General features: G+C 46.4%; 4 protein-coding genes across 7 annotated transcripts; 3 read left to right on the plus strand and 1 right to left on the minus strand.

Moving 5' to 3' along the window:
- Positions 1-731: 731 nt before the first annotated feature.
- LOC310809079 (small ribosomal subunit protein uS2-like) lies at positions 732-4,109 on the plus strand. Its single transcript, XM_083676227.1, has 8 exons — positions 732-779; positions 1,565-1,734; positions 1,873-1,991; positions 2,432-2,677; positions 3,066-3,194; positions 3,367-3,526; positions 3,653-3,688; positions 3,944-4,109. Exons 2-8 carry the CDS (start codon positions 1,602-1,604, stop codon positions 4,036-4,038), a joined length of 918 nt encoding a protein of 305 aa, XP_083532353.1. The 5' UTR covers positions 732-779; positions 1,565-1,601; the 3' UTR covers positions 4,039-4,109.
- Positions 4,110-4,769: 660 nt separating this feature from the next.
- Positions 4,770-10,364, plus strand: LOC310809652 (intraflagellar transport protein 56-like). The gene is made up of 18 exons (XM_083677028.1): positions 4,770-4,965; positions 5,174-5,305; positions 5,438-5,530; positions 5,644-5,758; positions 5,881-5,930; positions 6,061-6,206; positions 7,041-7,212; positions 7,349-7,423; positions 7,590-7,692; positions 7,848-7,903; positions 8,387-8,440; positions 8,586-8,649; positions 8,797-8,885; positions 8,993-9,076; positions 9,192-9,261; positions 9,353-9,459; positions 9,554-9,687; positions 10,063-10,364. The coding sequence occupies exons 1-18, from the start codon at positions 4,963-4,965 to the stop codon at positions 10,172-10,174; spliced, it is 1,659 nt and encodes a 552-aa protein (XP_083533154.1). The 5' UTR covers positions 4,770-4,962; the 3' UTR covers positions 10,175-10,364.
- Positions 10,365-10,826: 462 nt separating this feature from the next.
- On the plus strand, positions 10,827-21,637 carry ubn2b (ubinuclein 2b). 4 transcript variants are annotated; one of them, XM_083677542.1, is made up of 17 exons: positions 10,827-11,437; positions 11,897-12,052; positions 12,193-12,294; positions 12,588-12,707; positions 12,802-12,908; positions 13,120-13,630; positions 14,305-14,375; positions 14,521-14,650; positions 14,746-14,852; positions 16,886-16,996; positions 17,226-17,369; positions 17,486-17,536; positions 17,680-17,728; positions 18,058-19,326; positions 19,478-19,682; positions 20,660-20,719; positions 20,982-21,637. In XM_083677542.1, exons 1-17 carry the CDS (start codon positions 11,135-11,137, stop codon positions 21,047-21,049), a joined length of 3,564 nt encoding a protein of 1,187 aa, XP_083533668.1. In that variant the 5' UTR covers positions 10,827-11,134; the 3' UTR covers positions 21,050-21,637. The 4 variants fall into 4 exon arrangements, with proteins under 4 accessions (XP_083533668.1, XP_083533669.1, XP_083533670.1 ...); XM_083677543.1 differs by having other exon boundaries at positions 21,003-21,637; XM_083677544.1 differs by lacking the exon at positions 20,660-20,719.
- Positions 21,638-22,102: 465 nt separating this feature from the next.
- Positions 22,103-24,332, minus strand: trir (telomerase RNA component interacting RNase). The gene is made up of 3 exons (XM_083676547.1): positions 23,503-24,332; positions 22,983-23,060; positions 22,103-22,860 (listed from the first exon to the last, which is right to left on the minus strand). Exons 1-3 carry the CDS (start codon positions 23,782-23,784, stop codon positions 22,753-22,755), a joined length of 468 nt encoding a protein of 155 aa, XP_083532673.1. The 5' UTR covers positions 23,785-24,332; the 3' UTR covers positions 22,103-22,752.
- Positions 24,333-24,812: the final 480 nt, after the last annotated feature.

Here is a 24,812-nt window from a genome sequence, read left to right on the forward strand (position 1 = left end):
CCAAGAAAGCATGTGAATTGAAATGTCTTGTAAAGATAGAACCAGACATGGCTTTGTTGCGGTGACATCTCTGTCTAGTGGTGTATATTCTGGCCTGAGAGATGAGAGATGACTCAGGACATCATGTTAGTCTATCCTGTTCATCACACCACTTCTTGTAACCGTATGTGTTCTCTCTATCTTCAGTTATCTAATGCCCTTGGCCTCTGTGCAAACATAATTGACCTTTGTTGTACCAACACCCAAGACCTAAATCCATTCATCTACCTTCCTTCCAGTCTAGCAATTGTTTCTACCCATCTTTGTAACGTATCTAAGCCTACTTGTGTCCAGGGTATGTACCTATTGCAATTTCTAATTACAAAGTAATAACATTTTAAAAACATGTTTTTAAATAGGTTCCACAATCTCTATGTACATATTGAGATACCTGGAACTCTTTATCTCGAGCAAATAAAGTTGCAACACGGGCCACTCTTTCACCGAGAAGTCAACGTCTCCGCAGTGTCTTAATATGGTCTTTCCATCCCATTGTCTTAATATGGGCCCATCGTCCGAACTCCAGTAACCTGTCCCTCCGGTCGACTTGTCATTCAAGCTGGCAGAGCGTTGCGAGACAGCGCCATCTAGTGATTAAAACGTGACAGTGGGGAGCAACTTCTACACTCGCGCAATAGCCAATCGTGGACTTACAAATCGGGGTATATATATGACGTCATTTCCCCCTTTCGTTCTCTTTTCACCATTTGGTACAGATTTCCATACGGCGTTGTTCCGTGGTGAGTTTTAAAGTTTAATTGTACGTATTTCAACCAATCAGATGCTACTTAACGGGGTCACATACGCTCATTAAATATGTTAAGCATATTTCACATCGGCCTTAATTCAATTGTTTGAGTTGGAAGGTCTTATTATTTGACTCTAAAGCTAGCTAACATCCCAAGTAACCATTGACACGCGCCCGACATGCAGTTTTTTTTGTCCGCGCCGTGTCCTCGCCACGACCCGTAGAATGGCGTTTTCGCTCACCTCTCGTTGGGGGTAGTTTATATCCATATGAATTATGTTAAACAACAACAAAAATGTTTACTACATTTGGAGACGTCTCCACATTTATTTATTAGGGGAGCGACTTCTATTGGCGGCGGAATTGGTTGTCTACGTATCATATGATTGACAATATCAACCTCCTTTCTTGGCATGCACGCAGTTCCCTGTACTCGTGTGTGTATGTGATGGAGGAATAGAAAGTCCAGTGCTATGTCTTCGGTGCCAGAATGTTTCTCGTCTTCTGGTTCTATCCTCAATCGCTGGTACAACACTGATATGTCAAATTAGAATGAGGCATGGTCACATGTCTCTAGAAGTCGGGAATTTACTAAGAAATGGGGTTCTGTGCTAGTGCCTAAAATTGTCTAGTCGGAGGTTATGTCTTGTAATTTACCCCCCCCCTTGTGAAAAAAAGATTGACTGATAAGCTGCCAGACTCATCAATGATGGATGTAGTTTTGTTACTGATCACCTGCTTTCATCTTGCCAATGCTGTGCTACCTTCTCTTTCCAGCTTTCCCATCTACTCGTAACACAGGGAAAGCGTCACGATGTCCGGAGGTCTAGATGTTCTTCAGATGAAGGAGGAGGATGTGCTGAAGTTCCTGGCGGCAGGAACTCACCTGGGGGGCACCAACCTCGACTTCCAGATGAACCACTACACTTACAAGAGAAAAAGTGATGGTGAGTTAGATGGGGGGGGAAAACTAACATTCCATTTGGGGAAACCAAAGCATCTTTATAAGCCACACGCCACACTTACCTGGGCTCATGGGTCAATGCTCTGCATTTCCTTCATTGACTGAGCTCCCTCATCCTCAGGTGTTCACATCATCAACCTGAAGAAGACCTGGGAGAAGCTGCTGCTGGCTGCCCGTGCCATCGTGGCCATTGAGAACCCAGCTGATGTCTGCGTCATCTCCTCCAGGAACACTGGACAGGTGACCCTCCAGTGTTCGAAATGAAACATAACTGATTAGATTGACATGAAGGTTTCTGGCGCTAGGGCTCCATTAGCTGTTTAAAAACCTAGATGTGCATGCGTGGCCTCGTCTAGGTTGTCATATGGGGTCGATTTGGCCGTCTGTTCTCCACAAAGAAACCGGGCTGTATCGGTATGGCTGCATGCATTGCACACTATTAAACCCTGCCACTGATGTAGGTGTGCAGGTGTCGGAAGTGTGCCACAGAGACTCGGCTGGGTTTTCGCTAACACCATTAGGACTGCGGTCCCGTGACTGGGGTTTGATAGTGACCTGAGCCACAATTTAAGTTAGTCAATTGTCTCTTGTCAGCTGTTCGTCTGTTCATCCTAGACGTTAAATGTCTATTATAGCTTCATATTGCACTCTTAACATAACCTTTATCATCCTCGCTGTAGAGGGCTGTGCTGAAGTTCGCCTCTGCCACCGGTGCCACCACCTTCCACGGTCGTTTCACCCCCGGAACCTTCACCAATCAGATCCAGGCTGCCTTCAGGGAGCCCCGCCTCCTGATCGTCACGGACCCCCGTGCCGACCACCAGGCCCTGACTGAGGCGTCCTACGTCAACATCCCCACCATCGCCCTGTGCAACACCGACTCCCCACTGAGATACGTGGACATCGCCATCCCCTGCAACAACAAGGTTAGACTGATGCCTCTCCTGGCTGCTATTGACAAGTGCTAGTTTATTTTTTACGTCACAAGCTGTACTGACCCGTTCCAGGGATGGATGAGTTTTTCTCGGTCAAGTATGTGTTTTGCACACCGTTAGAGCCCGGCGCTTTCCTGTCTGTGCAGTGCTGGGTGTAGGATGTGTGCTACAGAAACGCAGGGCCTTTTTTCCTCCCCTTCCCCTCTCAGTGGGTAAGAGGGGGGAAATTAGTATAGGCCCCGCTACACATTTCTCTATAGATATTCCTGTTGTATTCATTGATTTTTTTTTTTAAATAAAAAAAATTGTATTGTGTAAAATAAATACAACGCAATGCTTTATATGCAGTTGGTCATGGTTTTGCATTGTCCTCCTCCAGGGTCACCACTCTGTGGGTCTGATGTGGTGGATGCTGGCCAGGGAGGTGCTGAGGATGAGGGGCACCATCTCCAGGGAGCACCCCTGGGAGGTCATGCCCGATCTCTACTTCTACAGAGACCCTGAGGAGGTAAGAATGATGACTACACTTGGCCCGCACGCCCACACCCTTTGGAACGCACGAGTACAGGCTTTGCCTGTTTGATGAGGTAGCACAAGGTTTCGGTCAGATTTCGGTATAGGCTCTTGTCGGAGACTGTATACATTTTGCTAGTCCTGACGCTCCTTCCTCTCCCTGGCAGATTGAGAAGGAGGAGCAGGCAGCGGCTGAGAAGGCCGGGGCCAAGGAGGAGTTCCAGGGAGAGTGGACCGCCCCCACAGCTGAGTTCGCCCAGCCTGAGGTGGCCGACTGGTCGGAAGGAGTGGCCGTGCCCTCCGTTCCCATCCAGCAGTTCCCCGCAGGTCAGAAGTGTGAAGACTCATCACAGGGCTAATTCCTCTTGTGTTGATGCATGGGGAATCTGATGCTCTTATCATATCTGTAAAGTCCTTAGTTTGATATCCTAATTTGCGTTTTGCTCTCTTCAGTTGCTGCTCCTGCCGCACCAGCTGCTGCAGCCACAGGTGAGGTGTTCTCTGAGTTTCAAGTTTATTTGTTACGTCTCATACATGAGTGCAGGGAGTAAAATTCTTGGGCTCGGTTCCTTGACAATGCAGCATACAAATACAAATAATGTATAGTATAAATAGTAGAGTGAAAAAGTAAGGTGGTTCAGTGAGACTCATTACTCATCAAACACACACATATTCTGAGTAATGCACTGTACAGTCTCATTGATTTTTCTATTGATATTTCTAACCTTGTGTTCCCTTTCACAGAGGATTGGAGTGCCACACCAGCCACTGAGGATTGGTCAGCTGCCCCTACCGCCCAGGCTTCTGAGTGGGGTGGAGCCGCTGCTGATTGGTCCTAAGCAGTGTTGACCCAACAATTGGCAGCATAATAAAATGGCTGTTTGTTTTTTTACAAACTGACAAATGAGAATTTGTTAGTGTGAATTTTTTTATGAACTTTTTATTTAATTAGGAGCCTGGAAATGCTACCCAAAAATAAACACCCACACAACAGGGTTGTTCCAAAAAGCAGGATCAATGAATAAGGCAGTCCTCCCCTGGACATTCAGAAATAGCTTTATATTTATGAGTTCTTAGATGGCTCTTGTAATTGACATTCTCAGTAACATTTAAATTGGGCTTTGTTGGAAGACCACACAATGAGAACTGATAGGTTTTTCAAAGTTTGGTGGCTAATTTAGTGATCCTGCATTCTCTGGAACAGGCCAAAAGACATAAGCCCCATTAAGACCAAACAACCCAAGTTGGTGTGAATTAGGTTAGACACTCCACACAGTAATATTCCATTTCCTGCTGAGAGGTGTTTAATGTCCAATATTGAAATATGGTTAAGGTAAATTCAAGGGAATCCAACCCACAAAGATGGGAATGTGCAGCCAGATAGAGCAACTTTCATAGTAATATAATAAGGCAGACCATTCATCAGATTAATGTGGTAGCTCTGTTATAGACCCCTTGGGATTATATTCACCGAAAAGAAGAACACCACTTTTCAAGGGAACCATCGGTAGGATCATTTTCACGCGGAACTACGTTTTCTATCCCTTCGTTTCTGGTACGATGAGTGCAGGGGAGGGGCCAGGAGGAGAGGCCGTTGCTTGGCGACCAGAGCTCCCATGCTGTAAACATCACAGACCATCTGTATGAATCTTGCAACTGTGGGAACATTCACCGGAATTTTTGAAAACGGTTATTTCTCGTATCTGATTATCTGAGTGTTTTTGTTACCGAAGACATCTATTCGTCAGCGACGGTCATTGGCTATGGTAAGTTGACTAGGTAACTTTTATGCTTGCTACCTAGCTGGATATCAACAAAAAGTATTATGCTGCTCACGTTACCAGTCAAATACGCCGTCACTGTAAACATGGCATTGGTATTAAATACAGCAGCTAACTAGCATGAACCATGTATCAATCAACACAGAGGAATAACTCTTAAGTCTGTCTTTACTCTCATGTGCCTTTCACTAAGATTCTGTCCAGAGTGAAGCCAGCTGTTGGCGGAGAGGTCTCAGTCAATAAGAAGACCAAGGGCAAAAAGTCAACCCTTGTGGAGGATCACCTGGTCCAACGAGACTACCTGGGGGCAATTACACTGCTGGAGGTAATGACACCCCTTGACTGGAGTGTGTGACCTCTAGTGTGTGACCTCTAGGTTCAACTACTAACCACAGTATATTTATAATCACTTCAACTCTCAATGCATTCCTGGATTGATTTATTTCAATGTGTTCAGTTCCAGCGCAATGTTGGTGAGCGATCAGAGGAGGCAGACCTGTGGTTGAGCTACTGTGCTTTCCACCTGGGTGACTACAGGAGAGCCATGGAGGTTTGAAATATTTATTTCATTCCATCATATTGTTTTTGTGTGTGTGCCAAAAGCAATAACCTATTTGTGAGTGTAAGATGCATGATCTACCACCGTGTCTGTCCCCTCCTTAGGAGTACAAGGCCCTGACAGAGAAACCCGACTGCCGTCCAGATATGTGGGTCTTCCTGGCCTGTACCCTCTTCTTCCTGGGGCTTTACAAGGAGGCAGAGGAGGCTGCACTCAAATGTACCTAATGAACCATTCTCCTCTCTGTTACCTTTAGTTACCATTATTCAACCCACTGGCATCTGATAGTGAGGACCTTCTCCTTGACCCTTGACCTCACACGCTTCCTCTGTCTCTTTCAGCCCCTAAAAGCCAGCTACAGAATCGACTGCTGTTCCACCTATCACACAAGGTCAGCCTTCAACTCCCATGTCATTCATACAGAGCTCTTGTACTAAAACAACTTCAGATACTTGTTAATACCCTGCTGTGTACTATTCTGTACCCTTAGCCCTAATCTTCGCTCCGTATGTTGTTCCCAGTTCAGTGATGAGAAGCAGCTGATGACTTTCCACCAGAACCTGGAAGATGTGACAGAGGATCAACTCAGTCTGGCTTCCATCCACTACATGCGCTCCCACTACCAGGAGGCCATAGACATCTATAAACGCATTCTGCTGCAGAACAGGTGAGAACCCCACAGAAGGCACCACAGAGTAACAGATCAGTCACATATTTACATGAAATGCATCGTCCGAGGGGGGGTTTTCTCAACAAATTTCTCGACCCGACAAATCACGAGTTTGGATGGGTGGGGTTTACAATGAAATGGAGGAATCAGCGGAGGAGGCTTAAAGAAATAACGTGAGTAGGATTTTCTGCACGTGCACGTCCCTCCGGTTCCGTCTATAGGACTCGGAAGCCAAAAGTGGAGCAGACGGCTAGCTGGGAGCATATGTCATTTGTGGAAGGCAACACCTCTGCCTTGGGAGACTACCAAACATTTTTATAAGCATAAAACACATGGAGCAGCCCCACAGACTATGGGATAGTAAAACAGATTAAATCAGATTAAGCATAATCCTAGACTAATATGCATCTTCAATGCATCTTCTATTGAAAATGTTATTTAGTCCAGGACGACCCTTAAAACTGGGAAACCGGCCCTGAATGTATGGCTGGTGTGCTTTGCCTTGCAAAAAGCAGGACACTGCATCTGTAGTTATGCACATATCTGGATTTTTTAGCATTTATTGGGCTGGTTTCCTAGACACAGATTAAGACCAATTCTAGACTAAAAAGCATCTTCAATGGAGATTTTCCATTGAAGGTGTGATTTAGTCCAGGACTAGGCTTAATATGTGTCCTGTAAACCGTCCCTTACAGTCTCTTTTCTGTAAGAGAAAAATATCACAATATACTCCAAATATCACTATATGCCTCTCCAAATATAGTATAATAATATTAACATACTTGAGGAGTGAGAGTGCTCAAAGTCTGTTTTATCTTGTGCTTGCTGCAGAGACTTCCTGGCCCTCAACGTGTACGTGGCTCTGTGCTACTACAAGCTGGACTACTACGACGTGTCCCAGGAGGTGCTGGCTGTCTACCTGCAGAGTGTCCCCGACTCCGCCATTGCCCTCAACCTCAAGGCCTGCAACCACTTCAGGCTCTACAATGGAAAAGCAGCTGAGGTAAATCAAACACTGCAAGATGACGCTATATGAAACATTAAAAAATGGGTTATGGTTAGGACGTTTTTTTTGCATCGAACTATTTCGGTAAGTAAGTACAGTTAGTTGTACAGTAAGTTGTTTTTTCTTCTGTCAGGCAGAGCTCAAGAATCTGATAGACATCTCTTCCAGCTCATTTGAGTTTGCCAAGGAGCTGATCCGGCACAACCTGGTGAGAACCGTGACCGATAAACGTTTTGGGGCCTGCTCCTCACTCATAACCGACACTTGACGGCTCCAGAGAGCAGCGTCTCACATGTGTTTCAGATATGTTTCAGATGTTTCAGATATTGTACTGCGTGTAGACAGATGACCCTCTGACCCTCGGCGGTTTCCAGGTGGTGTTTCGTGGCGGTGAGGGGGCCTTGCAGGTGCTGCCTGCCCTGATCGATGTCATCGCTGAGGCTCGGCTCAACCTGGTCATCTACTACCTCAGGCAAGGTGGGGCTCAACAGTTGCCACTGTCTCTGATACGGACAATGCAATGCTGATCCAGTGATTACTATTGATGTTTTGGCAGATCAAATCCTTGTATTGAAAGGGATGTATACAGTGTATGTATGGACAGTCATTTTCTGTTTCTCTACCTCTCTCAGATGATGTCCAGGACTCCTACACTCTCATCAAAGACTTAGAACCCACCACACCTCAGGTAGGTTCCTCAGTTACCATTCATTTCCAACTGTTCCCATTCCCTCTCTTTTTCCCCCATCTTTCAACGCCACTTATCAGTCCTCAGCCTTGCTAGGGTGCAGTTACACCCTGTGTGGCCCCTACCTCTCTCTCTGGCTCTCTCTCTCTCTTTACCTTTCTCTATTATTCTCTCTATACCTAGATCAGTGTAGCCTATGTAAGTATTTACAGAGTAGTAGTTTGTGGTAGGCGTTTGTGTATTAACCTTTTCTCTCTCTCTCTCCTTCTCTCTCTCTCTCTCTCTCAGGTTCAGGGCAGTGTTAGTCTTAATGTACATCAGCGTACAGTAAGTGTGTGTGTGGCCAGCTCTCTCTCCATATCCCCCTCTCTCCCTGTCCTCCATCTCTATGTCAGGGTTAGCGCAGTCTTAGCAATAGACTCCAGGGACAGTGGTGTCCGGTTAATGCATATGTGGTTTACCCTCTCCCTTCATCTCTCTCAGGAGTACATATTGAAGGGGGTAGTGAATGCTGCACTGGGACAAGAGGTGGGGTCGGTAAGTACCAGAAAGATCTGTGGGATTTAATCCAGTCTTTTAAACTAAGACTTATCTTTCGGAGACACAAAAGAAACATAACACAGCATGACCATGCCATAATCAGACCTTCATGGTGTGATAAACCAGCTGTCTTCCATTACAGAGGGATCATCTGAAGATAGCTCAGCAGTTTTTCCAACTTGTTGGCGGTTCAGCCAGTGAATGTGGTGAGTGCCCCTTACTGAACTCCACACATGTAAACTGGGGTTGTTGCAGTAAGATATATTATTAATCATAGTGAATTATGTTGAACTAACTAGTAGATAAGCAACTCAGCTGGTTCTGTTTGAACAACTCCACTCTCTGTGTCTTAGATACCATCCCTGGAAGACAGTGCATGGCCTCCTGTTTCTTCCTGCTCAGGCAGTTTGAAGATGTACTCATCTACCTCAACTCTGTCAAGGTGAGCGCAGTACAAATTCCCCTACGAACGTTTGTGTTCAGGTAGAGTATTCATGTTCCAAGATGACCATTCAGTAACTGATTCTAATACCCTTTCATTCTTCACAGAGTTACTTCTACAACGATGACACCTTCAACTTCAATTATGCACAGGCCAAAGCTGCCGTTGGCAACTACAGGGAGGCAGAGGAGGTACAGCCTTGGCATCACCTTTTGTGATCTTTGGATATAGTCAAAGTCCCTTTACACTTGACTTAACATGTAACCCATGCTGTTGACATGTTTGTGTTCCTCTGATGCCCCTCAGGTATTCCTGTTGATTCAGAGTGAGAAGTTCAAGAGCGACTACGTGTACATTAGCTGGTTGGCACGTTGCTGTACGTTCTTTCTCCTTATCATTGAATGAGGAGTGCTACACGGTATGATTATCTTGTTGTTGATAATGAACCCTGCTGTTCTCTCATGTAGACATCATGAACCAGAAGGCCCGTTCGGCCTGGGAGCTTTACCTGAAGATGGAGACCTCAGCAGAGTCCTTCAACCTCCTGCAGCTCATTGCCAATGACTGCTACAAGGTTGGACTCCTCCTGTGTTTTAAGCTATGAGGATATTCCAGCAGACAGGATTTGCATTGCATGTTAACTGTGCTGTCTCCTGTCCTCTCCACAGATGGGTCATTTCTATTACTCAGCGAAAGCCTTTGATGTCCTGGAGCGACTGGACCCAAACCCTGAGTACTGGGAGGGCAAAAGGGGAGCCTGTGTGGGGATCTTTCAGCTCATTTTGTCTGGCCGGGAACCCAGGTATGTGTCATACATACTCCGGCCATCTATTTGAAAGACATTATGTCACCACTTGTACTATGTCACTTATTGTCTTGTCCTTATTTCATTGCACTACTGCGTATTTGTATTATTTGTACTTTGTATGCTGCATTGTCATGGAACTGAGCCCAAGATTTTTACTCCCTGCACTCGTGTATGAGACGTAACAATAAACTTGAAACTGAAACACTTGTACTGTGTTAACACTACCTATCCTCAGCTCTCCCTTTGTCTCTTCTTCTCCAGTACAACGACCGCAAAGTTATTGTGTAACAAAAGCTGTTTTACTTTGCATTGCTGGGATATTAATGTTGAATTCATTGAACATTGAATTCCTTTGTGTGTGTTTTGCAGGGAGACTTTGAGAGAGGTGCTGCCTCTGCTGAGAAACACTGGGAACCCTCAGGTGGAATACATCATCAGGATTATGAAGAAATGGGCCAAGGACAACAGGGTTTCTCTCTAATTACATCATTATTTATTCAAGGACACAAATACAAAGAACAGGGTCCCTCAGATGAACTGACACAGAGTCAAAATGGTGTCATGCAAGAAAATTCATCACTAAGTGCCAGTTTGTTCGCTCTGCAATATGCATCTTAATTAATTTTCATTTGTTATTTTGTATGAAAAAAAGTTTGGATCTTGTTATTCTTTATTCCACATACATTCTGTATATATATACATGTATATTTGCCTATGTGAAGTAAATAATATAATCTGCCATGCTTGCATCTATTTTCTTCTTTCACTCTTATAAAATAACTTAGTAGTGCGCCCTGGTGCAGTCACAACATGCCAATAGAAGGATACGACAAAGTGGATTGCTTTGGTATCTCCAATCACTGAATTGTTGTCATTTTGATTCCAACTGTTGTGGCCAAAGAAAGGGGGTGCTTAAGCAAAAAACCCCGTCAAAACATCCCGCGTGTCGGGAACAATCGTCTTTTCCATATTCGCGCTAGTATGTCAAGTGGGCGGCTCGCTGGGGGCGTTCTCGCTCTGCTATTGGTCAAAGACTTGTCCCCGTCTGCCCTGTTTCCGGTTTCTTTCCATACGCACGCCCAGTTACTACTCTCAGTCTGAATGATGATAATAATGATCAAGATGGCTACTTCGGATGCCTCCTTGCGGTAGCTATCTCACAATTTCATGGAAACAACTAAAACTACGTTTCCACGTGATTTAAATCCCTGTCGGTAACCGGGGAGGTGCAAGAGAGATAACTGTTTTTGGATGATTACATCGGAGTGGTTTTGAGAGTTATTTTATTGCCGCTAGTTTATTGTCTTTTCTGACATAGCTAGCTAGCTAGCTAGCTCGCTAGTTGTCGAACATATCCAATTTTAGCTCGCAGGCTAGTTCAGTGAAGTCTCGCCCTCTCTTGTGTGTCCGGCGCGAGAGGAGCCCAGTCGGTCAGCATCAAATGGCCGAGCCGAGAAAAGTGCCGTTCGTCACAATCTCCTCCTTCAATACCACACCTCCCTCGGAGTCCAAGAAACGCCGACGGGAAGATGAGGTCGAGATCATTTTGGAGAAAGATGGAGGGAGTGGAAGTGCAGCAACCGGGTCAGGAGGTTGCACCGGTGGTCTGTTCGGTAACGTGAGTGCCGGTGACGGGGATTCGGGGGAGACGAGACGAACAGTGCGACTGAACCTTTCCCTGTCCGAGCCAAGCGACCGGGGGTCTGCGGAATTCAACTACAGCGAGCTGGTCCAGCCAACTCTGGTAAAGTGAAGCCGAGGACATGGAAGTTACAATAGATTTTGGTTATTCTTGTCACAACAGGCTGGGCCACTGTTGAGACTAAGCCTCGCGAGGTTACAGTCGCTGTAGCGGTCCTGTCAAATTCAGGTGTGATGTGACCAAGCTAGCAGTGCAACTTTATGGAAATGGAAACTTTATGAAAACTTTTAATGTGTTTGATGTGGAAATGTATAATACTGAAATCCTGCCTGAAATGTCACTTTAGAATATTCAGTCAGTGTAGAATCTTAAGAAGTTATGCTTGTCAAGATACAGGATTTATCGACAAGTTGATCAGTGAATCATAGAACTTGATCAGTGAATTATGTCAGGTATTGCCAATCAACATCTATTTTCACTGCCATTTTAACGTTTTTATAAAATCCTCACTTCAGCCCCCCGTCTTACTTATTTCTTGACCTGCCTGATTGTCTCTCAAAGGAAAAGAAGGTCAAAGTTCCTTCAGGACCCCCTAAAGGCCTGAGTGTCTGCCCTAAAGGCCTGACGCCTGCCCTTGACCCTAACGACCCCTTCGCTGACGACGAGAAGGAGAGAAAAGAAGTAGAAGCACTCGCCAAGAAATTTGAGAGCAAATATGTAAGTCTATTTTCACCGTGATGGAAACAAGTAACCTACACGCAGACCAAAGAGTAAATAATCTCTGTATGTGAGCATGTCTATTTTTGTACTCATTCTGTATGTCTAGATAATTCTGTTTTCCTCTTTGTTGTTTACAGGCCAATACAGGGAAAAAGAAGAGAAAAGACAGGATGCAGGATCTCATTGACATTGGCTTTGGCTACGATGAAACAGACCCCTTCATAGATAACTCTGAGGCAGTAAGTACTTTCTCTGTATATCTCAAATGTACCCCAGAGTCCTGCCTGCGCAGGTCTGTGTGTCCCTATTCCCCACCATTTTCATGTATTTTGGAAATTGCCACCATTTTACACTCGCAACAGATAATTTCTAGGTGGATGCTTAAAAGCATAGTCCTTCAAATTCATACAGGGTACTTTTTCAGTTCACTCTGGCTATGTGCCTGTCTCATGACCTTTTTCATGAATGATTTAAGTACATTCCTGCCCCCGGTACTGCAATTCTCTGCTGTTCGTGACTCTTTCATCCTCAGTATGATGAACTGGTGCCAGCCTCACTCACCACCAAACTGGGAGGGTTCTACATCAACACAGGCACCCTGCAGTTCAGAGCAGCCTCCGAGTCAGAGGGAGAGGAGGGTAAAGACTTCAAGGTGGGTTGTGTACACACACACACACACACACACACACACTTTAGATGTTGAGATCATGCAACTCAACATTGGTTTCTGTTGCTCCTGTGTGTAGAAGTTGAAAGATGGCGAGGAGCGAGTGATCAAGAAGCGAAGGAAAAAGCCAGATGGCAGTAACATGCAGGAGAAGAAGCCCAGGAAGATCAGGGTGCCGAAGCAAGGGTGAGCTTGATAAACAACAACATCAAACGCCTCTCTTTCCATTGGTTAGGTTATGCAATTCTTTGATAGCCTGTAAATTGCCAGACTATGATGTTGAGGTGAGCTGTATGGAAGTGCATTGTATCTCCTATTAGCCATGAAGCATGTCTCTCTAGTCTGACGTATGACCAGATCATGACATGAATGCAACAACCCCTGTCTCGTCCTCCAGAGTGTCGGCCCTGAGCGTCCACCGGCCAGAGAAGAAGAAGAGGAAGAAGCTGATGAAGGACTCTCTAAATCTAGCGGCCATGTTACGCCGCTTCACTCGGGAGAAAGCAGACATGCGCAAGAAGACCCCCGGCAGCGCCGTCACTCCACGGGGCAACCCCAACGCCAAAGTGCCCAACGCCAACAGTGCCCTCCTCAACACTAACCAGAAGACCACCGGCAACGACATGAACATTGTTGACCTGACCACCGACCCCGCTATGATGTCACTGCTGGGATCGGCCAATAACAACGACATGTTACAGGACATGATGGGCGACCTGGACTTTGGACTGCTGGACTCTCCTCAGCCCTCCAGCCCTGCACAGGGGGAGAACGGGGCTCTGGGGATGGGACATAAACCAGTGGGTGGGAGGGGGCAGGCCGGGACACAGATGGGTATCCTCTGCCCTCCGCCTCTGCCTAACGGGCTGCCTGCCCCACTCACTAAGAGGATTGAGGACCTCAGAGCAGTAAGTGTCTGTTTCCTTGCTGACCGCCTGTTGGTAACATTTTTGAGCGTAGAAAACGTCTTTGTGATTTTGATACAAATGTCTTTTTTTCTGCGTGTTTATTGCAAACAAAAAAGGTAATTGCTCCTTGGTCAATTTCTTCTTTTCTCTTACATGAGCAGAAGTGCCTTCTTGTTGGTAGGAGAAAGCTGTGTAGCTGTTATAACGTAATTTTATGTTTTTGAATGACTGTCACGACTCAGGGACAGGATTAACAGACATTCTTTCAGGGTCACAATGAGGAATGAGAAGTAGAGGTCGCTGTGGAAACGAGAGTGTTGACGCTCTTTGAGGGAGATTGTTGAGGTGAACAGTGCCCACTCTTTCTTTGACAGAACCGAAAGGTTGAGGATAAAGGCCATGAAAAAAGGAGGATCAGGAAAAAGAGAGAAAGGTAGAGGGAGAGGAGTGGAGCAGGGAGGAGAGGAGTCTGAGAGAGAGGGGTATGGAGGGAGAGGAAAAGAGACTTAGACAACAAGATGAGGCATGGAGGAGTGGAAGGGTAGGTTTTAGATTGATCAAATGATCACCTAAGTGACACAAAGTTGATACTGGATGTTACATTGCAATGTCCACCTGAGCTCTAATGTGTTTGTTTTCGGAGTTGATAATTTGAATAAATGTTTCTATGACAGGCATCTCGTCAGTTTGATGAAGAGGGCAGGAAAAAGTTCTTCACGCTGGATATGAACAACATCCTCCTAGAGTGAGTCTCTGCTCTCTGTGTTTTATTACACTGTTTGCCTGTTTGTGTCATATATTCATCCTCCTATCATCTCTATCTCTCTGAAACTGTTTGTTTGTTTATTTCTCTCCCTCACTCCTCCCCCCCCCCCCCCCCCCCACACCAGTATTGAGTTGCAGGTCCAGGAGCAGCCAGTGGCAGTGCGCTCTGCGGTCTACTCCCACCTGGAAGCCTTTGTGCCCTGCAACAAGGAGGCTCTGCTCAAACGCCTTAAAAAACTCAGCCTCAATATACAGGTGTGTGTCCTTGTGTATTTGTAAGTTTTGAGTGTTCTTGAGCTCTCCTGTGTGTGAGAGAGAGACTTGACCGTCACTGTCCCTCTATCCTCCAGGATGACCGTCTGCGTAGCCCTCTGTTGAAGCTGAAGCTGGCCGTATGCAGTGTGATGCCAGAGCAGATCGCCAGATACAACATGGACTGCATCGCTAAAGTTGCCAAGTAAGGCCCTCTCTCTACACCAGCTGTTCTATTATCCTGAATTCTCCATTGCCTCTGGCTCTTCAACTCCACCCATCTACCTCTCTCGACTTCACTCTATTTTTATTGTTTGTCTTCAAATGTTTATTTATTCTATCATATCTTAAGTCACTTATGGCAACAAAATCAATGGTTTGCAGTACGTCCTGCTCCTTACCAAGAGTAACTAGTTCTGCAAAACCCATAGTAGAGAAAGACCAGAAGCATAAGCCTAGACATGTGCATGAACAAATATTTTAAGCTCTGGTGAGGTTCTCAGGAATCGACTTATCCCCCCACCCGCTGCTCTGTTTAGGACTGAACCAGAGTGCTGAAGTGACGATAACCTCCCCACTGCTGTAAGTGCAGTATTATGTCCGCTGACGATCCCTTCAAGGCACAGATCCTCCTCTTGGTGTACTTCACCCACTAGCAGCTTTGATCCCGAACATGTGCTACAGGAGAGCGGATGTCTTCATAGCCTTTTATAGCACAGGAGTAGCTGTCTGGACTGTCACCCCAGACAGAGTGTAGCTGAGAAGTGGGCCAATCTGGAGGCTGTCCGTTCTTGTACCAGACGTAGGTGGGGTTGTCACTCAGAGTGCAGGCGACGCTACAGGCCAGGGTCACTCTCTGTCCCTTTGCGACAGGAGTCATCATCACCTGAAAACCTACTGTAGGAATAACAGACAGAATGATTGACATTTTGATTCGTCCTGAATCTCTGACCCTGTACTCAGCTGAGTCAGTCTCTCTCAGGTTTGTGAGTGCAGTTACTCTCCGTATTCCCAAGGTACTCTACACGACCTGCATATTCTGGATATTGGCTCAGATCTTCAGGCTCCACACCATCCTCCCATGTATTAGACCAGAACACCTTGGTGACATTAAGACCATTGGGATGTGTGTAAGAGCAGGGCAGGTCCACCGATGAGCCTTTGATGGCACAGATTCTCTGATGGGTGGAAGTCACACTCCAGCCATGCTGATCCAGTACCACTGGAATACACACACGACAATGGATGGAAATTCAATACAGAGTCACTGCTGATGTTAAGAACACAACTTTTGTATAGCATTAATGAAACGTTCGAAAACAATGAATCATGCCATGCCTCATACCTGCTGCAGAAGGGAAATGCCACAAACACACTTCCTGCTGTTCTCCCGCCCCTCATTGTATGACCCTGCAGTCTTAGAAACGTGACGTTTCAGTCAACAAAAGTCCATTTTCTAGCCAGTAAAAAAAGAAAACCTGATCTTTCAATTGTATGGTGAACTTTTTGAACAAATCTAAAGCTCTGTAGCATACACTTTATTTGCATGAACTGTTCTAAAACTGTTATGTTTTTAAAACCCAAAAAATACAGTGCAGCATTCCGGCCTGTGGCTCTTGGGCAACAATATTGTCTGTGTACTCAACAGAGCCATATTCATAATCTATGACTATCTTAATTGTGCAAAATTAACTCAAAACATTATATGACACCACAGTCCAAGTGTTCCTGTATTGAATACCATTGTCGTATCCAGACGATTACAGTTAAAGATTAAACGCACGGCACATAAAATGCCAACATGTTTTTAAAGTATCCAAAATGCAAGGATAATGTTTCTCTAACAGTTTTCCAGACCTTTTAAGCTCTCACCAAGCGTACTTACAGTGTGAAAGGAGAGGGATCCGCTCAGAGAAGTGACTGGCAGTGCAACAAGCTATCAGCCAGTGTGGCGTCTGTGGTTGGAACATGTTGTGAGTGGCAAGTTGATGATGCCAACCTGGCTTCTGTCCCCTTCATTAAAACGGTAGTCGCAGCCTTCAGTGTTGACTGTTGTGTAGGAGTTCTACTAATCAACCAACTCACAGTACCAAAGATGAAGTCCCGCTCTCGTATGTTTCACCGTCTACATCTCCATGCCGCCACACCTCCCCTCTTGTCCTCAAGGTCCTGGAACCTCTCGCTGTGTTCGCCCTTTAGAACTCCCCTCAACGTTCTGTCTGTGTGGTGCGTTCGCAGGCAGCAGTCGGAGGAGGGGGAGAAGAACGGTTCAGAAGAGGAGGATGAGGAGAAGCCCGGGAAGAGGGTGATGGGACCTCGGAAGAAGTTTGTCTGGGATGACAAGCTCAGGTGAGCTCCGCTTTTATGTATTCTCTGTGACGTGATGAAGTAAATTGGGTATTTGTTTGACAATGTACAATGGGTGTGCTGTAACATAATATATTCACCAAATATGTTGATGGAAAACTGCCAAAGCAGGGACAAGACTGTAGGTCAGCACAAGGCCTGTAGAGGGGATATTGATGTATTGTGTTATACAGTATATTTATGTTAGCTAACCTTGTACCTGGATGTTTAGGATGCTGCTGTGTAATCTGGTGCGGGTAAAGCTGAGCTGCTATGAGCTGGAAGGACAGAGCTCTATCTCTCCAGAGGACTACCTCAAAGCCTTCATGGAGACTGAGGTCAAACTACTGTGGCCCAAGGGCTGGATGCAGGCCAGGTATGTGTGCGTGTGTGTGTATTGAAATATTTGATTAGACTACTATGTATTTTCCTTAGTTTTTCTTGCACATGTCTACACAAACCACATTGATGGACTGTCTCCTTCTCCCTCAGGATGCTATTAAAAGAAAGCATGATGGTCCACGGCCACCTCACGGGCAACACGTGAGTCATCACCTAGATTCTCTTTTGAGCACATTTTAGGAATCCCTCCTTCATTTAGCTGTAAGTGTGACAGTCTCTCTACTAATGCGTTCATTTTCTCTTGCACACACCCGCACGTTCTTTCGTATTCCTCTCTGATCCAGAGCTAAGAAAAAGATGGTCCCCACTCCCAAGTCCAAACCCACACCCAAGGTACGGTTTTGACCTTGCTCTTCATTCTGCAATTTATCCATGGATGACTTGCACAGTCATTCCTATGCAAACAGAGGGACTATGCATAAAAAGTGTTGTAATTTCTGAATGTACACAAATACCATCAAATAAAAGCTGAAAGTCTCTACTTGGACATAATAGTAATTGCTTGGAGTGTAGAGCCAAAAGAAGAACAAATGCTTCACTGTCCCATTACTTATGCAGGGCACTGTATATGGCTTACAAGGGATTGTCATGTGAATACATTTAGATCAACCCCCAATCATTGTTTCTCATTTCTTTCTTTCTCGTTTTGTCATTTAACCCAGGAGGCTGGTTGGGTTCAAAGGTCGACCCCATCAGCAGGTGCTACCCCCTCCCCTGTCGCAGTCCCCCGGCGGCTCCCTCAGTCCCCCTCTGAGCCCGTCTTCCTGGACTCTCTGGGTGAGGATCTGACCGTGGTCTCTCTGGACTCCATCTCCCAGGCCCTGGCCCTCCTCAGCAACCAAGCCAGGGACCTGGTCCACGGGGACAGTCTGGACAGCCTCAGGACCCCCACGGCCCCCTCCCTCCACGCCTCGCCTCTCCTCATGCAGCACAAGAAGAACACATCCATCATCAACGCATCCAGCTCTAACACACCTCTCTACGTCTCTACCTCCTCCTCCTCCTCCTCTCTCTCTCGGCCTTCCCCAATCTCCTCCTCCTCCCCTATGACCTCGGCCCGGAGCGAGGGCTTGGGGATGGGGATGGTGAAGGCCGGCGGAGGCGCCCTGGCACAGGCTCATAGACAATCAATGCTGAGCACCCCGAGGCCCGCAGGGACGGGCATGAGTAAAGCCAGCACGCCAGGCTCCCCCTCCACGGCCAAACTGCGGCCGCCCCCCACCTCCTCCCCACTCATGCCCCCCCAGCAGAAGGGCTTCGGCTCCCCCGGGGCCAAGCCAGGCGGCCCCACTCCAGCCACAGGCCTCCTCAAAGGCAGCAATAATACTAAAGCCTACAGCGGTGACACTCTCATCACTACGTCCGCTCAGGCCCGGCCACTCACACTCCCCTCGCCTTCTCACCTGACTCCCAAAACTCCTCAGGCCCCCCGCCTCCCCCAGCCGTCCCAGGTTCAGTCCAACTTCATCACCCCCATGCAGGCCACACTCACCAAGTCCGCCCACAGCAGCACTCCACCCATCATCAAACTCACCCCTCGCCCCCAGAACCCCTCCAACCCCACCTCCTCCTCCCCCTCTCCCTCGCCCCATCCCCGGCCTCAGGCAGCTCCCAGCATGCAGCAGTACCCCTCCAAAAGCCCAGCAGGGTTCCACCCGCCTTTCTCAGGTGCCCAGGGAGGGCCAACCAAGCCTGGGCAAGGCAGCTACACCCCTCCAGGGGGGCAGAAGACCCCCTCTCAGATCAGCAGTGCCAACACCAGCCTTACAAACACCTCACCCATCATCATCAAGCATTCAGGGTCCAGTCCTTCCCCCACGGCAGCCTTGACCAATCAGGCCCTTCGACAAAGGCCGGCAGGTGGAACTAATCAGGGGGCTAAGACAATGACATCTATCTCTGCGTCGTCTGTCTCTTCTCAGTTACCACAGGTAAGTGTGGTAGGAGAGGAAGGGGGAAGGTTATGGTCCCCTTCATGGTGAAAATGAAGTATTGTGATGTATGTTCCACAGTCGTGTCTTTAGTGTCTGTGTTTTGCCTGTGTGTTTTGACACCGACCTGACATCTGCCCCTGTTCTCCAGGTGTCCACGGCAGGAGGTGGTCTCCTGGGCTCAACCTCTCCATCTCTCCCCCTGGGCTTTGGGATGCTGGGGGGGCTGGGTGGACTAGTGCCCGTCTCCCTGCCATTCCCGCTCCTCAACCTGCCCCCGCTGGGCGCGGGGGGCTCCAGCACAGGGGCCAGCGGCTCCTCAGCCAGCAACAGCTCAGCCTTCGCCCTGACCCAGAGTGAGTGACACAGGCAGGCTGCAGATGGGGAAATACTGAACCAGGTTTCCCGGGCACAGGTTAGGCCTAATCCTAGACACAAACACATCTTCAATAGAGATTTTCTATTGACAATGTTTTTTTTAGTCCAGGACTAGGCTTAATCTGTGTCCGGGAATGTTCAGGAAAACGAAATAAATTCTGAAAAGTCATCAATAGGTTGATCAATTAACTGTGATCAGGAACAGTGTAGTCGGTAGACATGCTGTGCCATCGGTGTCACTTTTGATGTCTGGGTTCCTGTGTCGAGTGTGTAGTAGTTGTGTAGAGTCATTTGTGTATAGTCTATTTTTGTGTCGTACATGTTGTTGAACCATTGTGTTGCATATCATCATACTGTGTGCCTGGAAGTGTGAGATTTTTCTCCCCATTGTCTGACATTCTCCCATTTTGTTCTTTGGTTCTTTCCTCATTTCTCTCCTTTCTCCTCTTGCCGCCTGTGCCTCTGCCTTCAAAATACAATTCAATCCATTATTTAATCTTCTGTACTGTTCTGTCCATCACTCATTGACTCCCCTCTTTCCAACCTCTTTTCCTTTGCCCTCTTCTCTTCTGTCTTGCCTTGTCATTTCCATTCCTTTCTTGACACCACCCCTCCTCCTCCTCCTCCTCCCCATGCTCCCTGTCCTCCTGTCTCTCCTCTGTCTGTCCCCTCCTCCTCCCCATGCTCCCTGTCCTCCTGTCTCTCCTCTGTCTGTCCCCTCCTCCTCCCCATGCTCCCTGTCCTCCTGTCTCTCCTCTGTCTGTCCCCTCCTCCTCCCCATGCTCCCTGTCCTCCTGTCTCTCCTCTGTCTGTCCCCTCCTCCTCCCCATGCTCCCTGTCCTCCTGTCTCTCCTCTGTCTGTCCCCTCCTCCTCCCCATGCTCCCTGTCCTCCTGTCTCTCCTCTGTCTGTTCCCTCCTCCTCCCCATGCTCCCTGTCCTCCTGTCTCTCCTCAGATCTGTTTAAGAGTTTCCAGTCAGGTTCTCTGCCTCCTCACTTGCAGCTCGCTTTCTCAGGTAAAATCTGCCCCTCCCGCCCCTGACCCCTGACCCTCCTCCGCTCTCCTGCTCCTCTCTCTACCCTGCCGTCACATCAATTGTCTGGTGTTTCTCCCCTCTTGGGGGGGCATCCTATCTGTCCCCTGGTCTCTCTGCTTGTCTGGTGGTGGTCGCATGCCTGTCTGTCTCTGTGCATAGTCATTTTAGTGATTTGTTCCGTCGGTGTAAAAGTGTCTGTCTGTTTTACTATTTGTTTTTGTTTTTCCACGAACATTTCAAGAACTCTACTCTTCCTGTCCAGATGTCAATCAAAGCCAGGGAGGGGACGTGAACCGGAAGTCTCTTTGACCAAGCTTGTTTGGAACACGTAGAGACCATGACATGACAGCTATAAGGACAAATCAGGAACTTGGACGGCTTTGAATGACGTATGAAATGGCCAATCACAGGATAAGCTGATTTTGGGAAATGGACCCTCTCTATATATGATCGGCCCAAGTATGATACACAGTTACTTTTTTTAAACAGCAATTTGATATTTGTTTTGATAATAATTGTTAATAGAATGGCTAAATGACATTTTTTTTGTCAGTGTTTACAAAAACAGACCTTTATCACTGTGGACAGGGGGGAGAGAGTGAGTGACAGTTGTCTGAATGCTGGAGAGAATGAATGTGTGGATGAATGCACAATTCTTTATCGGTCAGTGTGCAGAATTGTGTGTGCAACCCTCCCCTCTGATACCTGGGTCAGTGTATCTACTTGGTGCTGTTTTTTTTACATTGTAATTATTAGTATTAAGACCTGTAAAAAAAATTGATATGAATGCAAACTTGTTGAATTAGAACCTTTCGCAATGGGACGTCAATTTTTTCATTGTACTTGAATTTTCAAGTTTTTTTGCTGTACAAAACTCAAATTAAAAAGCCTTACAAAAACCCAAGGAGCTATGCAGGATTAGAACAAAAATGCTGTGTTGTCTCTATATGATTGGTTGTCACAGCTCATGTGTTGTGCTTTGACTTCATGACGAGTCTCAAAGCTCCAAGGCTACACCCCTTCTACACCCCTTCCAAATTCTACACCCTTTTCCCTGAAGAGCTCACTTGTCCACGACCCCACATTCAATTAATAACATAAGAGCCTGGGGTTACACCAGTCCTATGCTTTTAAACCTAGGGGAGTGGATAAGTGTACGCTTCAGGGAAAAGGGATGAGAATTGGGATGCTGATATAGTAGCTCGATGAAGCGAAGGAAATTTGATAGAATACAGGTGATGGCAGGTAGGTACTGGTATCGTAGTGGGTTGTGAATAAAACCATGCAATAGTCTTATATTGGAATTCACAAGTACTCATACGTTTATGAGATGTTTCTATATTACCTAGGGTGAAGAAAGAGTCAGATTCATAAAAATACTTTATTTGACAGGTCAAGCAATCGGGGTAACAAATGACCACACAGGAGAAAAGATTGGTTTGATAGTTACTAAGTATCTTATCCCAAGAAGCCCAAAAAGGTAAATGAATCCATACACTCATAAGGCTACACAATATTCTGTGCTTCCTCCAAACTTGAGGTTGAAACAGCAGTTTGAGTTTATGTAAGGTCAGGGTTTCTTACACACAAACCAACACACCTGAGGCACAACACACAAGTCAATGGGCAGTGTTTTTAATCCAAACTTTGATTTAGGCGACATCAAATGCCAAATCAACAGAAATCCAAAATAAACTATCAACATGTCATGACTCAATCCAGAAGCTATCACCCTTTAATAATCAAGCAGGATCAATCATACATTTTCTAAAAGCCTGTAACATCATATCCAACTACAATTGCCCCACACAAGCTGACATGAATCTTATAAACAATTTAAAAATAATAATAATCTGGGGGGAAGACAAGATGAAACAATATTGTGTGTGGCAGATTGTTCCCTCTGTGAAGGGTAGCTGAGTCTGGCAGTGTGGGGGAAAGTTTGGAGGCTGCAGCCTTCCAAAGTGTCTTCCTGTTGGTTTTCCTCATCAAACCGTTGGCGATTCCAGAGTCTACTTGACCAGAGGCCTGGTTTTGTCATCATCACCACACTGGTGGGCTTTATATTTTTTCACCTCAGCCATGTAATGTTGCCAGGCATCTCCCTTGCCTGGCTCAATCTGGTCAGAGAGAGAGAGAGAGATTATTAGATAATGGTTAGTAAGAGGGCACAGTAAGTGTTTCATGAATACTACAACATGACAAAACTATTACTGCACAACAAAAAATAAAGCTTTTGAACCTCAGGATCCAATTTCTGTTTCTTCGCAACCATGCCGGTCTTGAGGGCCAACTTAGCACCGCCTCTGCGCTTCCCCACCTGGGTTAGGGGATAGAAGACTGACACCGTTATACGAGCTCTTTCAGGTGGACTGCCAATGATGGAGACTACACGAGAGAACATGAGTCTACATACAGACTTCACCAGCCCCACCAGCGAGAAACAAAGGCAAACATCTTTCAAGTCTTGTCTAGCTAATGCTTTTTGTTGTAGTTTGTCATGGCAGAATGGGTTTCTGGATATTCTCTGTGGTGACATTGCAGTGCACCCCTCTTCAGATGTGCATTCCTCTGATGTTGTAACCAGAATTCATTGAGAACAGATTCTATGTGTAGACATTTTTCATTAAATACATGTTGTGCAACTAGATAGCTGGGAATGTGCTCCTGTTTTGTACAATGAATAAAAGCCAAAAAATAATGCTTGTTGCTTCAATGTTGCTGCATGTGATGCAGCTATCATCTTTTGCAACTGCCCTTACAAAGCTAGTCACGCTAAGGGTCTTCTTTTCCTGTGTCGACTGTCCTTCCTCAGCGCTGGTCGTATCGCTGCATCCTTGCTCCATTTCTTTTTTCCTTTTCTCTGCCTCCATTTTTTTCTTGAACATCTCCATGAAGCTGCCGTCGTTTGCGAACGCATTCCCGCCCGCTGCTTTGCCGACTCCCGGTGCAGGACTGGCAGGCGATCCTGGAGCGGCTGGGCTGTTGCTGCTTGAATCGCTGCTGCTTTGATGAGTTTTGCTGTATCCACGTTTCGAATCCATGTTTGTTTCAATTCACATAGAAGTTATTTCCTCGATATTTCTAGCGATGTGCTGCTCTCTGGTCGTTTTTGTGTGAATAAGGTGATAGCCAGTGTTCTCTGTGTATCGGTAGCTATCATGGGAAGGACCCCGCCCGAACCCCAAACAAGCAGCACCTCGAGGCAGGGTTGTCTAATCAGACAAGGCTAGTCCTCTCCAAACAATAACGTGGGAATCCATAAGACGGAGCGGCACAATGTTATCTGTTCGCTGGTCGACTAGCACATGTCCGAACAACAAAAAACAAGCTTGTTGAGCTAGTTAACGTTAGCTAGTGGCTAGCGTTGGGGTTCCATATATATATATGTATATATATATATCCAAAAAAGAAAATCTGCCAAAGGCCAAACAATAAACCAAATTCAAGAGTAAATTACATCCAAATACAAAGTCAGATGCTTGCGCAAGATAATATCCAAAAAAGGATCTAAAATAGGAAGTACTACTGATATATTGTCAATATGTATCATAAGTTTGGTTTCCTTTCAGTCGCTTTCTGCCATCTTGGATTGTCTTGGCAGAAAAACAGGATGTTGATCAAGGTGTATGCTGCCCCCTACCGAACTGGAGGTCAGCCGATACAAAAGGAAATTCTCGCGGCGGAGGCAGAAATCGCCCGACGAACAGAGAGCCCCAATACAAGTTACAACACATAATTTATACCCCTCAGATGGTCCGATTACAGGGCGGAGTTTTCCCATGGGCATGTATCCATATACAACCTTGAAAACAGGTGGCATGTTACGCAATCCTTGATAACATTCTGGGGCAGCTCTGAAAGAACAATGGTCTCACAATTAGAAGTCTTACATCTTTATCTGCTAGGAACAGTCTGGACTTTGAGGAGACACTGATGTGTTCTCAAATGTTACCATCACTAGTTTTAGAGTAGTGATGGCTTCTGGAGAAGAGGTTTGACTCTGGCTGTCTTAAAGGCAGCTGGGACAGAGCCAGTGGTCGGGGAGGAATTGATGAGAGAGATAAGGAAA

Source organism: Argentina silus (genome assembly GCF_951799395.1).
Source record: "Argentina silus genome assembly, chromosome: 9".
In the NCBI taxonomy this organism is placed as follows: Eukaryota; Metazoa; Chordata; class Actinopteri; order Argentiniformes; family Argentinidae; genus Argentina; species Argentina silus.

What these genes read in the sequence shown, in the direction of transcription:
- trir (XM_083676547.1), bottom strand. Translation starts at nt 23,784, where the DNA reads ATGGATTCGAAACGTGGATACAGCAAAACTCATCAAAGCAGCAGCGAT. An exon ending in CCCTTAGCGTGACTAGCTTT is followed by an intron (nt 23,061 to 23,502) that starts GTAAGGGCAGTT and finishes CCCCTAACCCAG; the next exon opens with GTGGGGAAGCGCAGAGGCGG. An exon ending in AACAGAAATTGGATCCTGAG is followed by an intron (nt 22,861 to 22,982) that starts GTTCAAAAGCTT and finishes CTCTCTGACCAG; the next exon opens with ATTGAGCCAGGCAAGGGAGA.
- LOC310809652 (XM_083677028.1), top strand. An exon ending in ACTACAGGAGAGCCATGGAG is followed by an intron (nt 5,531 to 5,643) that starts GTTTGAAATATT and finishes TCCCCTCCTTAG; the next exon opens with GAGTACAAGGCCCTGACAGA. An exon ending in TTGCCAATGACTGCTACAAG is followed by an intron (nt 9,460 to 9,553) that starts GTTGGACTCCTC and finishes TCCTCTCCACAG; the next exon opens with ATGGGTCATTTCTATTACTC.
- ubn2b (XM_083677542.1), top strand. Translation starts at nt 11,135, where the DNA reads ATGGCCGAGCCGAGAAAAGTGCCGTTCGTCACAATCTCCTCCTTCAAT. An exon ending in GGATTGAGGACCTCAGAGCA is followed by an intron (nt 13,631 to 14,304) that starts GTAAGTGTCTGT and finishes TTTCTATGACAG; the next exon opens with GCATCTCGTCAGTTTGATGA. An exon ending in GGCCACCTCACGGGCAACAC is followed by an intron (nt 17,537 to 17,679) that starts GTGAGTCATCAC and finishes TCTCTGATCCAG; the next exon opens with AGCTAAGAAAAAGATGGTCC.
- LOC310809079 (XM_083676227.1), top strand. Translation starts at nt 1,602, where the DNA reads ATGTCCGGAGGTCTAGATGTTCTTCAGATGAAGGAGGAGGATGTGCTG. An exon ending in TTACAAGAGAAAAAGTGATG is followed by an intron (nt 1,735 to 1,872) that starts GTGAGTTAGATG and finishes CCTCATCCTCAG; the next exon opens with GTGTTCACATCATCAACCTG. An exon ending in CCATCCCCTGCAACAACAAG is followed by an intron (nt 2,678 to 3,065) that starts GTTAGACTGATG and finishes GTCCTCCTCCAG; the next exon opens with GGTCACCACTCTGTGGGTCT.